At 40.9% G+C, this 13,235-nt stretch overlaps 1 protein-coding gene across 1 annotated transcript in view; it reads right to left on the reverse strand.

Annotated features, from left to right (window-relative positions):
- Positions 1-1,270: 1,270 nt before the first annotated feature.
- Positions 1,271-13,235, reverse strand: part of FN3K (fructosamine 3 kinase) — a 23,010-nt gene continuing 11,045 nt past the window's right edge. Inside the window, 3 exon segments of the mRNA XM_042453733.1 lie at positions 1,271-3,130; positions 7,494-7,616; positions 9,427-9,521. Coding sequence (XP_042309667.1) covers positions 2,792-3,130; positions 7,494-7,616; positions 9,427-9,521 — 557 coding nt within the window. The 3' untranslated portion in view covers positions 1,271-2,791.

Raw genomic sequence — 13,235 nt, forward strand, 5'->3', positions numbered from 1 at the left:
TTACTAACCCTTTAAACTAAGAATGCTTTAAATGCCTAAAAAGTACATAATGGGCCAGATATCAACACTAACTGAAACGAAGTACATTTAAAAATACTTCCAACATATTTTAGTCACTGTTTACTACACATGAAATGCTTAGTCCAATACTTGTAACATACAATTTATCTATATACAGGTTGAGTCTTCCTTATCTGAGATGCTTTGGGCCAGAATTGTTTTGGATTACAGATTTTTTTGGATTTTGGAATATTTGCATACCCATAATGAGGTACCTTGGAGATGGGACCAAAGTCTAAACACGGAATTCGTCTATGTTTCGTATTCATTTTACATACACAGCCAGGAAGTAATTTTATGCACAATATTTTTAATACTTTTATGCATAAAACAAAGTTTTTGTACACTGAACCATCAAAAAGCAAAGAACTTACTAACTCTGCCAAAATTATGTGGATAATTTTGGATTCTGGAATATTTTGAATTTCAGATTTCCAGATGCGGGATACTCAACCTTAATTATTACCTCATTTAAAAAGTTTTTAAAAGAAAAAAAGAAAAGAAAAATGTTCTAAGGAATTGATACTGGAGCCAGTGTTTATCTCAAGAAGAGCTGTGTGTAGAAGTAGAAAGATTTGACACTAAATAGCCGGGTTTTGTTAGGGCGCCGCCACGGCGGCGCGTTTAGCCACTCTTACTTGTGGCCGCTCTTACTTGCTGCCGCCACCGGCACCAATGTGGCTGTTCCATCCCTGTGGCCCCTCTTGTGGCCGCCGCCACCGCCGCAGCATTTGCTGCAAGCCTGCGAGCCCAAAGACTTCTGCGCGGGCGCGCGCAGGGCTTGGTGGGAGCCTGGAGCTCCTCTGGTTGGCTGGCTGGCTGGCTGAGCTGGCCAATAGGGGAACAGCCCGCCCCCTGCTTCAGGAGTCTGTAACTCCAGGCAGGGGGTCGGGCTGTTCCAGCTCTCTGCCCCCATTGGCTGGCCATCTTAAAGAGGAGGAGCTCTCCTCTGTTTACTCCCTGCGGGCCGGCGGTCAGAGGGCAGCGGCGAGCAACCAGGGGCAGGGGATGTCAAGCGGAGGCAAGCAGCAAGGAAGCGGGGGCAATGGGTGGCAAGCGGGGGAGTCAGTTTGCAAATGCCCAAATGTGCTTTGTGTGTGTTTTGGAATAGGGGAGGGGGGCTTGGCCAGAAAAGGAAGAACATTTCTGTCATCTGTCTAGGAATAATTCCCAAATGTCCTCCATTTTTATCATGCCTAAGAAACATGCATTTATAGTAACATTTTAAAAAAATAATCAATTTTTTCGCATGTCCTCCATTTTTAAAAGTGTGTCCTACATTTGTCCCGTTTTGGAGGTCCGGACTTATGGCAACCTTACTCCCAGGTAAATGTTCACAGGATTACATCCTGAGGCTTTAATCTGCATTAGTATATAGGCTGTAATATTAACTATTTATGGTGAAATGTGCTTGTAAAAAGCAAGGCCTTGGGACAGATGTCCCTAAAGCCAGTTCTGCTCTTGAAATGCAGGCAAATTTTAAAATCTGGTTTCTTATGCAGTGCAGTGCAGTGCTGTCCTCCAAAGCAGACCAAAATATTTTATAGCTTGAGACAAAGGGCTGCCCTCTCCCTTCCATGTACAAAAGTTTAACAAAAAACTGGACCAAAAAGATAGCTGCTGCTATTATTATTATTATTATTATTATTATTATTATTATTATTATTATTATTATTATTGTGTTTATTATGATGTTTATTATGATGATGATGATGATGTTTATTTATACCCCGTCTTCCTCCCAGTGCAGGAACTCAAGGCAATCTCCACTCACTTGAAGGCAAGGTGTGAGGAACAGGTTTCTGCACAGCTGATTGCATGGCACATGCACTTTTGCCCATCCGTTGGCTCTCAGCAGCTGCCTCACTTTGTCTTATGGTAGGGCCATCCTTGACCCTTGTGGAGGGTGGCTGTTACATGCACAGAAAGTACTGTGCATATTTCAATAGTTTTAAAGTTCTACATGATTTACATTTTTGCAGTTACTTTTTGGAATGTACACTAACTCCTGTGAAAGTCTCAAAATGCCAAAACAGTCTAAGGAGATTATCAGATGTGGGGGGGGGGGGGAAGCCGGGAGTAAAAGGCATACTCCCAGCATAACTGTGAGGTTGCGCTGAAAATTTTCAGACGATGTCATGCTCATCCAGGACTTATCCCATGAAGATCCAGGAATGCTCCAGCAACAAATCATTCCTGGGATTTCCCCATTAATGGTTTATTGCTGGAGCGTGCCTGGACCTTCATGGGTTAGTCCTGGATGTGCACCCAGTGTGTCTGAAAATCTTCAGCATGACCACACAATTATGTTTGGGTATGCCTTTTACTCCTGGCCTTTCCCCGCCATCTGATAATCTCTTACGCTGGAGTATTCCTTTAGTTTCTCATGATCAATTGCTATACTATAGAACCAACTATAACTGGGCAACCCTGTGGATGAGATGTTTTTATACTGCTTGTACTAATATTAGACAATTCATTCCATTTGATATTAATTGTACACAGTTCACCTAACCTTATCAAAGTGGTTATTAATATGCTAGTTGACTTATTACAGTATGCAAAAATTACAAACCACTGCAAGCATTTTGTGAGGAATCAAATGTGTACAAAGGCCACCTTAATCATTACCATTTGACATTTCCAGGTGACTATCATCTCAGAATCATCTTATTTGATGTTCTGACATCAAACAAGGAAGCTGCTCACTCAGGAAAAGTGTTTGTGAGGTTTACTTTAAAAGCTTCCTCATTACATTAAGAGTTGGTCCCCGATATCCTGTGCCAAAATGATTCCAGTGGTTAATATAGTTAAATAGCTGGTAAAGCTTGTTGCGCTTTTCAAAGCCTGGAGCCTTGGGGATTTTGCTGTGGTAAGCAGAGAAGAAGGAGCTACTAAAGCCACCAAACATCATAGCAATTGCAAGTTCAAATTCTGAATGGCCATAGAAGCAAGCAGGGTCAAAGAGAATTGGGCCAGAGTCATCTTCACCTACATTTCCTGCCCAGAGGTCCCCATGAATGAGAGCAGGAATGATCTCCAGGTCACAAAACATCTCAGGAATCTTTGGCTGTAAAAGGCATAAACAAAAACTTTTAACACTGCTCAAACAAAAGAAGTAAAAAGTCATTTAAAGAGAAAAATGCAGCATCTCATAATATAGTAAGCAGAGTACATGAAACCCTGACTCCTGTATTTTTATTCCTTTTTCTTCCCAATTTGTGAGTTTTATATATTAAGAATTATGCTGCTTTACCATAATTTGCCCTGTTTCTATCGCTATGTCTGGCAAACTCAGGATAAATTAATGTTAATGCACATTAATTTCCTGGAAATCTTTTCCCCTTCACTTTGCAGTGTTGCAGATCACAACTGGGGGGGATTGGCAGAGAAATGCTGTGTAGGAGGTTTGACAAAGGCAGACAGAGGCAAAAAGCTATTATTTTGGTGGGGCTCGACTTGAACTTCTTGTGAACCTAATGCAGGATCATCAGTTGCACTACATGCCTTAAGATACAAGTAGGGAAAGTATGGCCCACATATGGCCACTGGATCTCCTCTTTTGTGCCCCTCAATCCTTTCAAATACACACTTTTGGGGCACAAAAGGGGAGATCTAGTGGTCATATGTGAACACAAAAACATGTTCCAACCCCTCGAGCCCCCCTCTCCTAATACTACATTTTTTGACTGTATCCTCACCAAAATGGCAAGTATAAGTGATTTCATGACTTCCACATATACGTTTTGTTAAGTATAAGAGGAAATATTATGTATATTCCCATGCTGTCATGGGGGGGGGCTGATCCTGGCTCCCACACAGTTGCCATGCCCATCCCTGTTTTAAGACCAACATGGGCATTATGTACATCTGGACCTATTGGGTCTCTGCATGATTTGCAGTATCTGCAACAAACTGACTTTCTCTCTGCCTTGCTACTCTGTTTGATAATGCTAGAATCAGAAAAACACAAGGTATCCAGAAGTAGGTTTTTGACAAAAGCTCTGTGAGCAACATTCAGTTTTCACATTTTAAACAAATTCTGGGGTATAAAATTATTTAAGTTTAACTACAGTATGTGCTTTGTGGATTTAGGATTTCGTCAGAACAAGTAGAGTACACAGTATAAACTCTGAGCATCAGTATTCTTGAAAGAGAATACATGCAGCAGTTATAGAGCAAAGACACAAATGGCTTGGAGAAACAAACTGAAGGCTTTTTTATAGAAACTCCATTCTAATACAGGAAGGTTAGTCAGGGTGCTGGGGAACAGCTGAAAGAGGAATAGTAGGAAAAGAAGAGGAGGAGAGACTTTCCTGAGAGTATGAGTGTGCATCACAGAAGGCTCAGGATAGGTAGACAAGAAGAGAGGTCACTTTGGGTCATTTAACTATTTAACACGATTTCTACTGCCCTCTCCAAGGCATTCATGGAGCATCAGCAGAAGTTCAAAGGCATTGTCAACTTGCCAGAGATAAGTATTGTTGCACTTCTAACTCTGAAATGCCAATTTGTTTTCCAAATGTTCTCCTTGCATATTTGAAAATAAAACAAATATAATAAAGACAGCCCTTTCACACTACACAGTTACAGCACTATGATTCCACTTTATCTGCAATGGCTGAATTCTGTGGAATCCTGTGATTTATAGTTTGACTGAGGTCCTAGAAGAGATCTCTAGTGGAGAATTCTAAGTACCTATAAGTACAGGGCCCACTGTTAAAGTCTCTAGTGTTCAGTCTTCCAAAAAAATAAAATGCTTTGGGGACATCCTTGTACTTCTAACCATGCAGAAATGGACAAAAGAAACCACTTAAATCCAGAGATGTCTTGCACAAACAGAATTTCACTAGTTCTGCTTGGCAAGGCAGCCTAACTGAATTCTACCAGCCTTCACATCCCTCTGTGCCACATCACACTCCAATCAAAAGGGGGTCTCTTGACCTTCAGGATCAGGTTTTGGGAAGCTCAGAGACCAGGAGTGGAGAAGAACATACATGTATGGATTGAATTCCACTCATCAATCCAAAAGATTGTTATTGTTAACACCAAAACAATTACTTTATATTGTTGTTAATTACTGGTGCTTTAATGTGGTTGCTTATTTAACTGTATTTTAACTTTTTTACAACTAATTTTTAATTCATGTACCTTGTTTTAGTTCTTGTGTGGGAGCCCCTTTAGAGACAGAAATGAAATAAAACTGATGTTTTGCAATGAGGAGTGCTGCACATGTATTTAATTAAACAAGGTCCCTACTTATTCTGCCTTTAAAGTAAAATTGGAAGCAAGGCTGTAGTTCGTTTGAACTGTGTAAATGATATAAAGTTAATACTGTCATGTGTGAAATGCAGTTCTAAATTGTGAATACCAAAGTACAAACAGGCAATGAAGTTTTATTTTATTTTTTATTTATTTCATATTTATACCACCTTTCTCCCAGTAAGGGACACAAGGCAGCTCACAAAATAAAAACAGGTTAAAAACAATTTTTAAAAACAATTAAAATAATCTACTTAAAACAGTATAAAATTAAGATTAAAACCATACAGGAATTAAAAACATAATCTAAAACACATACTCGAAATAAAAGCTACCCTATCGTGGTTTTAAAAAGCCTGCCTGAAATAAAAACATTTTTACTTGCCATTAAAAGGCTAGCAGGGAGAGGGCCAACCTAGCCTCCTGCAGAAGGGAGTTCCAGAGGGTGGGAGCAGCCACCAAGAAGGCTCTGTCGCATGTCCTTACCAAGCAAGCCTTTGATGGTGGTGGGACCGAGATAAAGCCTTCTCCTGAAGATCTTAGGGTTCTAGCAAGTTCGTATGGGGAGATATGATCTCTCAAATGGTCTGGACCTAAACTGTGTTGGGGTAGAAGAGTCACACAGAATTTAAGGCAAGACAAAGTATGGGCTCAAGATCCGGACAGACAGGCCAAAATAAAGCTACTTCAGGCCTGTCAGAGAGTGGGCCACGGGGATGGAGCAGGTGCACGGGCTCAAGGAGAGGGAGGAGGCGCTAAGAAAGATACTGGAGTTGGGAGAGAGGATAGGGTATGAGGAGGAGATCATTAGGAAGGTTCATGACGCTTGGACTGAGGACTTGACCCGCCAACACCTATGAGGGAGATGGGGCAGAAGCAGGAATGACGGGCTCCAGGATCATAGAGTGGAGGGTTTCTTTGCTGACCAAGTCCACCCAGCAACCTGGGACACTGAAGACGAGCCATACCAAGCCCGCCTTGTGAGTGGACCTGGGCCTCATCTGTGTTGGGACATTAGAGAGCAGTGTTGGCCCATAGGACATCATCCCGGGCCACTGGAATGAGGTGAGCTGGAGCAGGAAGGAGAAGACGATGCTCCTAAGCCTTAAAGACTTTAAACGGGGAGGTTGGGCAGTCGGTGAAGTAACCAACCAGCCATGTGGGAGAAATCGAAAGTAGTATATTTGGTGTTGGAATAAAGATGTTGAGCATTCACCCGGGCTTCCTCTACTCCTTCTGCTGTTATGGAGATACCAGTCAACCCCACCCCGACTGCAGTACCGATGGGCCCTATGACAGGGGGTGTGCTGTTTAAATGATGCATGCGTCTTAAGAGGCCAGAAGCCACGCCAAAGCCATGCTCCAGTCCTAAAGACTGGAGCGCAGCTTTGGTGCAGCTTCTGGCCTCTTAAGATGCGTATGTCATTAAACAGCATACCTCCAAAGTGACCCGAAGTGGCTTTATTTTGGCCTGTCTGTATGGGCCCATAGTATCCTGCATATTTCACACTGCACTTGGAAGATGGTCCAAGAATAAAAAGAATATGCATCCAGATCAGACCTCCTAAAACTCCTGCCTGGGAACTACAGAACATCCTTTATGACAAAGAGCAGATCTGTCGGCAGTATCAAATGGAGACCTCAATGTGTAGGAAAAACATCAGTCACAATGAAGGGAATGATATGCTAATGCACTTGGATCTGAAGGGGCATTCATACTTGGTTTTTTGTCCCGAGGAGATGCAGATCACCATACTGATGCATATCGGTATTGTTGTTCCCATTATGTTTTGGTTTCCCAAATGTCTCCAAGTCATTTTAACCCTTGTGTTATTCACACATGGCATCGTTTTGGGATAAAATGGAGCCACCTCCATTCCTTTGAACGATACAGACAGATAAGGAAGTTTATTCACACTGCTGACAATGCAAATCAATGCGGATCTTCCAGGAAAACTCAGAAAAAAAACAGTATTGAATATCCCTGGTTAAGTAAGTTTTTTGGTAGAAAAGTGCACCAAATACATGCAGGGCATGTGTGAACACCAAGGATTTAACCCAGATTCATCTTGGATTATTTTTGTAGTGTGAATGGAGCCTGAGACTATGTAGATGCAGCTACTTTGTCTCCTCTGTTTTTTCAATCTGATATTCTAGCATTTCATGAGTACCTTTAGTTGAGACCACAATTCTATTGCTTTTCTGTCTCCATAATCTCTCTCAATCAAATCCATTTGAGCTTGGAGCCGATGACGTATAAAGAAAGTGGGCCAGTCACTCTGCCATTCATTCACCTATAAAATAAAAATATATAGGAAAACAGGCCTATACAACACAGCTGGGGAACATGTGTTTCTGAATTCATCAGCCGCTCATTCCCCAAACTTGCTATAGAACACCAATGGAGAAAGTGTGGCCCTGGGCCATTTTTGTGGCACCAGGTTCCCTGCGAGACCAATATTTTAAAAATCAAATCTTCTCAGCAGCCTCTGGGGTGAGGGGGTAATTTCTTCATTTTTATTTATTTATTTATTTTGTCCTCCAGGTCATTTTAGACACAATAGAGGCTTTTTTCCCCCTAACAAGAAGTAACCAAGAAGCTGACTTCGGGGTAATTTCCTACTGGTAAAAAGTCTCTCCTAACCCTAAAATGGTCTGCATAGAACCAAAATATGGATAAACTGTTCCCATGCTTCCTAAAGGGGGTATGGCAGTGTAAGAACAACAAAAAATTGAAAAGAAAATCAGTACTGTGGCCTTCTAATGTTCCTTGAGAAGCCAGTGCAATCCCCCTAGCCCCACACACTTCACTACCCCTGCTACAGAGTAAAATGCTGCATCCTTTGAGCATTTAAATTACTGTCTTCAACCAGTTTGGCTAATTCTTTTCAAATGCCCATTTTATTCAAATATGATTCATTTTGACACAAAAAAATGGGAAGCCTCAGTATGCAGTATCAATAAGGGTGCAAAACACACTGCATTAATAATCCAGTTTGCCCTAGCTCAATGCTAGGGAATTCTGGGAACTGTAGTAGTTTTGTGTGATGTTTAGCCTTCTCTGTCAAAAAGCTCTGGTGCCACAATAAACTACAATTCCCAGGATTTTCTAGCACTAAGCCAGGGCAGTTAAAGCAGTCTCAAACTGGATCATTTCTGCATTGTGTTTTGGACCTAGGTTGCAAGAACAGCTTTAGATACTATATATAGGTCATATAGAGGAAACACTGGTTGTCTAACCATTAAAACAGGTTTACCTACATTATACCTTACTAGCATCACTTTCAAATTTAATGCCCACTATTTTCATGGTATAACTCAGTTACCTCATCCAGTCTAAGCATACTCTTTTCCATTATATTCAGTGTCAATACTTAGCATAAACTGGTAAGCATATAGCAAAGAACACAATAAGACTTTATTGGCATGTCCAGAACACAAGGTGGACAGATTCTGATCTATCTTCCTTGGTACACATGATGCATATGGGAAAGGACACATACACCTCTGTTTAATGAGCACTTGCCTTTGGCATATTCTGATCTGGAATAACTAAGGGCTGAAGCAGACAGATGAGAAAGAGCGTCCCAAGTCTGTTCCAGCTGCAAGCAGGTCGGGATTCCAGCAGCCGCATGGCCTGCTTTCAAAGCAGGCTGGGGCCATAGGACCTAACCTGTGCTGCCAGGAGCCAGATTATCCTAGCTCCTTTTTTCTCTAGTCCAAAGGACTGGAGTGCAGCTCTGGGCTGCTTTGGAGGCATGCGTTGTTTGAATGCTACGCCTCCACAGTGGCTGGAAACTGCTTCATTTGGTCCATCTGTTTTGAGCCTGTGTTAGGGAAAGCAGAACTTCCTGCTGATGCTCAGTAGAAAATGAAATAACAAAGGCCTGGGACAGACGGGCCAAATGTGACATGCCACCGCCGATACTAGGGTTCGTGCCCAGTAACCTCCGTAGTTAAAACGGACACCTCCAGCCTGCCTTTCAGGGTGGTATGTACTGCGCCTAAATTTACTAACCTATACTACTTATAAATCAAAGTCTACAATTATTTCTACATTTAACATCATTATTTCTGAATTTGATATGCAAAGTTGGCGCTCACCTGAGTTATATAACCACAGCACGTAACTGTATGGAACCCAAACTTATCCACATAGTGAGGTTCTGTCAGGCCTGCAAAAAGACCTGCCCCTCTCCCTGTTAAATAAAATAAACTGGTTAAATTAAGAGCACAAGTGTGAAAATAGATTCCTCTACTTATAGAGCAAGCTTATGAATGCCTATTTATAAATCTTACTCTATTCGGTAGGGCTCACTCCCAGATAATTGCTATAGTATTTCAGCTTTAGATCCTAAAGCACAAATCGTAAACACACTTTCCTTGAATGAAGTCCTGCTGAATTCAGTGGGACTTAAATCTGAATAGGCATGCAAAAGATTGTGCTGGAAACAGTTGTTTTTTTGCAACGTTTTAAACAATTTTTTTACCAAAATGGAAGTAAAATAACAAACTTGAAATATTATAGGGAATAAATATTTATGCAAAATTTTGCTCTGTGGTGATTTATATATGAGAAAGGTCAGTATCATCAGTGGGACAACGAGGATGGGGGGGGGGGGCACTCAGGATAGTATACAAATATGTAAAGTTACATGTTAAACAATTCATAGATGTCTATAATAAAATAATAAAGAATAAGAAATAACAGTACTAATAAAAGAAATCAAAATGGGTTTTTTTTCTTGCACGTCCTTCATGCAGCCAAAACAATCCGCTCTGCCATCGAATTGTACATGTTTTCATTTTTGTCCAGGCCAGGACCATGTTTGAAGGGGAGATGGCCAGCCTGAGAGCCATTCAGCAGACCAACACGTGCGGGTCCCAGAGCCAATTAAAGTGATGGATCTCCCTGGAGGTGGAGCAGCCTTTGCTATGGAGTACCTGAAGATGAGAGTCTCAGCAAGTTGTTGGGGATGGGTGGGAGGCATACCCGGGCCTTGCTAGGATGTTTTGCTCTCCTGGTTTAATCTGTGTTATGTCGCCTCTTAGTGGCGTTCTGTACAAGGGCCAGCTTTAGTATCTTTAAATAACATCTCCCTGGAAATATGTAAAATAAATTCAAGGGAATTAACAAGCTTGCATCCACATCATGCTGTGGGATGACTTAAGTGAAGTTATGCCAGCAGGAACTTCTCCCTTTACTTGCGTCAACAACATGTACTCTGTTTTTTTGACAATTATAGGTGTCTGCCAAGAGGCCTGAGAATTTCCATACTATTTTGTGCAGAATGTTTTGGCAAGATTGGCCTCTTCCAGCTTACTAGGCCATTGGCCACCTTCTCACTTCACAAGAATGTAACATCTATGAAATCTTTAAATTAAAGGCTTGATCTTGGTTTGATACTCAGGTGATTTAAATGTGTATGCAATAGCTACTGAGAGGCTACTGATACACTGGCCTAGTTTATGTAATGGCGTTCTGTAAAGAAGAATAGCGGCAGGGCCATCTTTTCAGAAGAGTGCAAAACTAGAAGTAGACTATTGTGGGTTTTTTTAAAAAAAAATCCATGATGCAGATTTGAGCCCTAGTCCTAATTTCAAAGATGCTGCATTCAGTCTGTTATAAGAGTGATCTATCCCTCCAGTGGGTGGAGAAAGAGGGAAATTAGAAAGAAAGAAAACCCCCAATTTCTGTACACTATTAGCTTAGGCCCCACCTAGCCCTGACAGGAGTCTTTTGACAGTTATCCTGAGGGATACACTTATCATTTTTGAAATATGACCCTCACACTTTACAGAAGTTCTTCACTCCTTTCATAACATTTATTCCTCCATTATACAGATTTTAAATTCTACTGAACTATGAATTTTTCTAGGTTCCCCGCATTTCAAACATTCCCCGTGGGCAATGTCCATTGTTATGTGAATTGTTGGGCTTGGAAGCACTTAACAGTGTATTGGAACACTTCCAAGAAAATGTGCAGGCAGGCTTGTCCTTTATGGAAATGAGTTATTGTCGATTGCACAGAATGTGATGTTGCCTAGGGATCGCACAATAATCCAATTCATCTGCTTGTTCTGGGCTCCTCTCCTTAATGGCTTTTCCCTCTCTTTCTCAACTTGAATCATGCTGTTATTCAAGTCCACTCCAGATAGTACAAAAGGCCTAGCCTCATGACTTGGTTTAACACATCTGGCCATATTGGAACTTTCCTGTTTAAGTCTTTCTTTAAATCTGGGTTGTCTTGTGATCACTATATTGTACCAGTCTGGAGTTTGGGAAGATAATATATGTATATGGAATGTGTGTGGAATGGACTACATGAAACTACTTTGTGTTTCTACATAGCAAATGTGATACTCACACGTCTAAACTGGGAAGTGCATGATATTTGGTCATTCATAAATGTTATTGAACCCAGCAAGAAATGTAAAAAAAATATATTGACAAATGACTTGTTTTGGCATGGAAAGCATAGCCACTGGACATTCACTAAAGAAACTTACAAGGCAAGCATACATGTGTACTGATTAAAACAAATCCAACTAAGTTCAAGGGAATTTACCTCTATGTATATATGTATGCAGCATGCGTTTCTAGCCTTTACTGATTTCAGCATATATGTGGCTGTTAAGAATTACCTAAAACCATCAGATTTCTGACACCTACTGCACATGTCCAAAGACTTTGTTCCTAGGCACTACTTATGTGAAACCCATTGGGTGACCCAGTCACATGATCTCAGCCTCAGGGAAGGCAAAGGCAAATACTGTGACACATCTTGCCAAAAAATCCCATGCTAGGTTTGCCATAGATTGCTATAAGTCAGAAATGACTTGAAGGCACACAACACAACACAAAATTATGTGTCGCAACATCGTATTGACAGATAGTATTTGGCTGGTGACTTTCATTTGTCAATTAAACTAAATCAAATTCACTCATCTCAGATATCCTGATTCCTCCCAAGGACCCCAGAACCCAGGAGGGGGGAGTAGAGGATTCAAGTCCCCTACTAAGACAGGTGGGGGAGCAGAACCATCCCCAATATGATCTGGCAAAGTGACCACCAGACCCCCATGTAGTTGAGCTTCTGCTGGAATTATCATCCAGAGTGCACTAAATGATGAAGCACTAAGAAACATTCAGACATAATTTCACTGAGCTTTCCAAATCCCAGGAATAAAAGAAAAGGTGTCTATAACCTTATGCATACTAATGCACACTAATGTTTAGTGCACTTACTGAGGGTAAAGTACAATCAACACATGGACTATGCTTCTAAATACATGTGTTTTTAGGAGTCTTCATATTTAGGATGTTTGAATAGCCCTGGATGATAAGATAATTTGCCCTCCTCGTGGAAGCACCTGTAAGTAGGCAAAATTAGTAACAACCTGCTTACCAATGTTGAGCCACCCCCTACCTTGGAACAGTTCTGGGATCTCTGATTCATCCTTATAGTAAGTTCCTTTTTGATTTTAATGTCTTAATGTATGTTTGTTGTGTTTATGTGAGTAAAATACTGTATTTGTTTCTCAGTTAAAAAACCATGTTAGGATCGTTTTGATATTCTATGATCAATAATGCTTGGGTCCTCCCCCCCCCCCCGATATTCTTCAAAACTTGGGGAGCAGGTAGCAGATCTCACCTTTCAACCCAAAGGACTGGAGACAATTAAAGAAAAGAAGAAAACAGAGTTGGTAAAGTATTGGTTAATATATATATATATATTCTGTCCCTATTGTAGCTATCTAATTGCCACTCCTACATGAGCCACTAATCTCAAATTTGAGCAAATGAGTTGTACTTAATCACATTTACATTAATTTGACTTAAGAACAATGTTCTTTGTATGAATGTTAATTAATACCAAATATTAAGATTTGTACTTAGGCAATTGCCAATC

This window comes from Sceloporus undulatus, chromosome 2 (genome assembly GCF_019175285.1).
Source record: "Sceloporus undulatus isolate JIND9_A2432 ecotype Alabama chromosome 2, SceUnd_v1.1, whole genome shotgun sequence".
In the NCBI taxonomy this organism is placed as follows: domain Eukaryota; kingdom Metazoa; phylum Chordata; class Lepidosauria; order Squamata; family Phrynosomatidae; genus Sceloporus; species Sceloporus undulatus.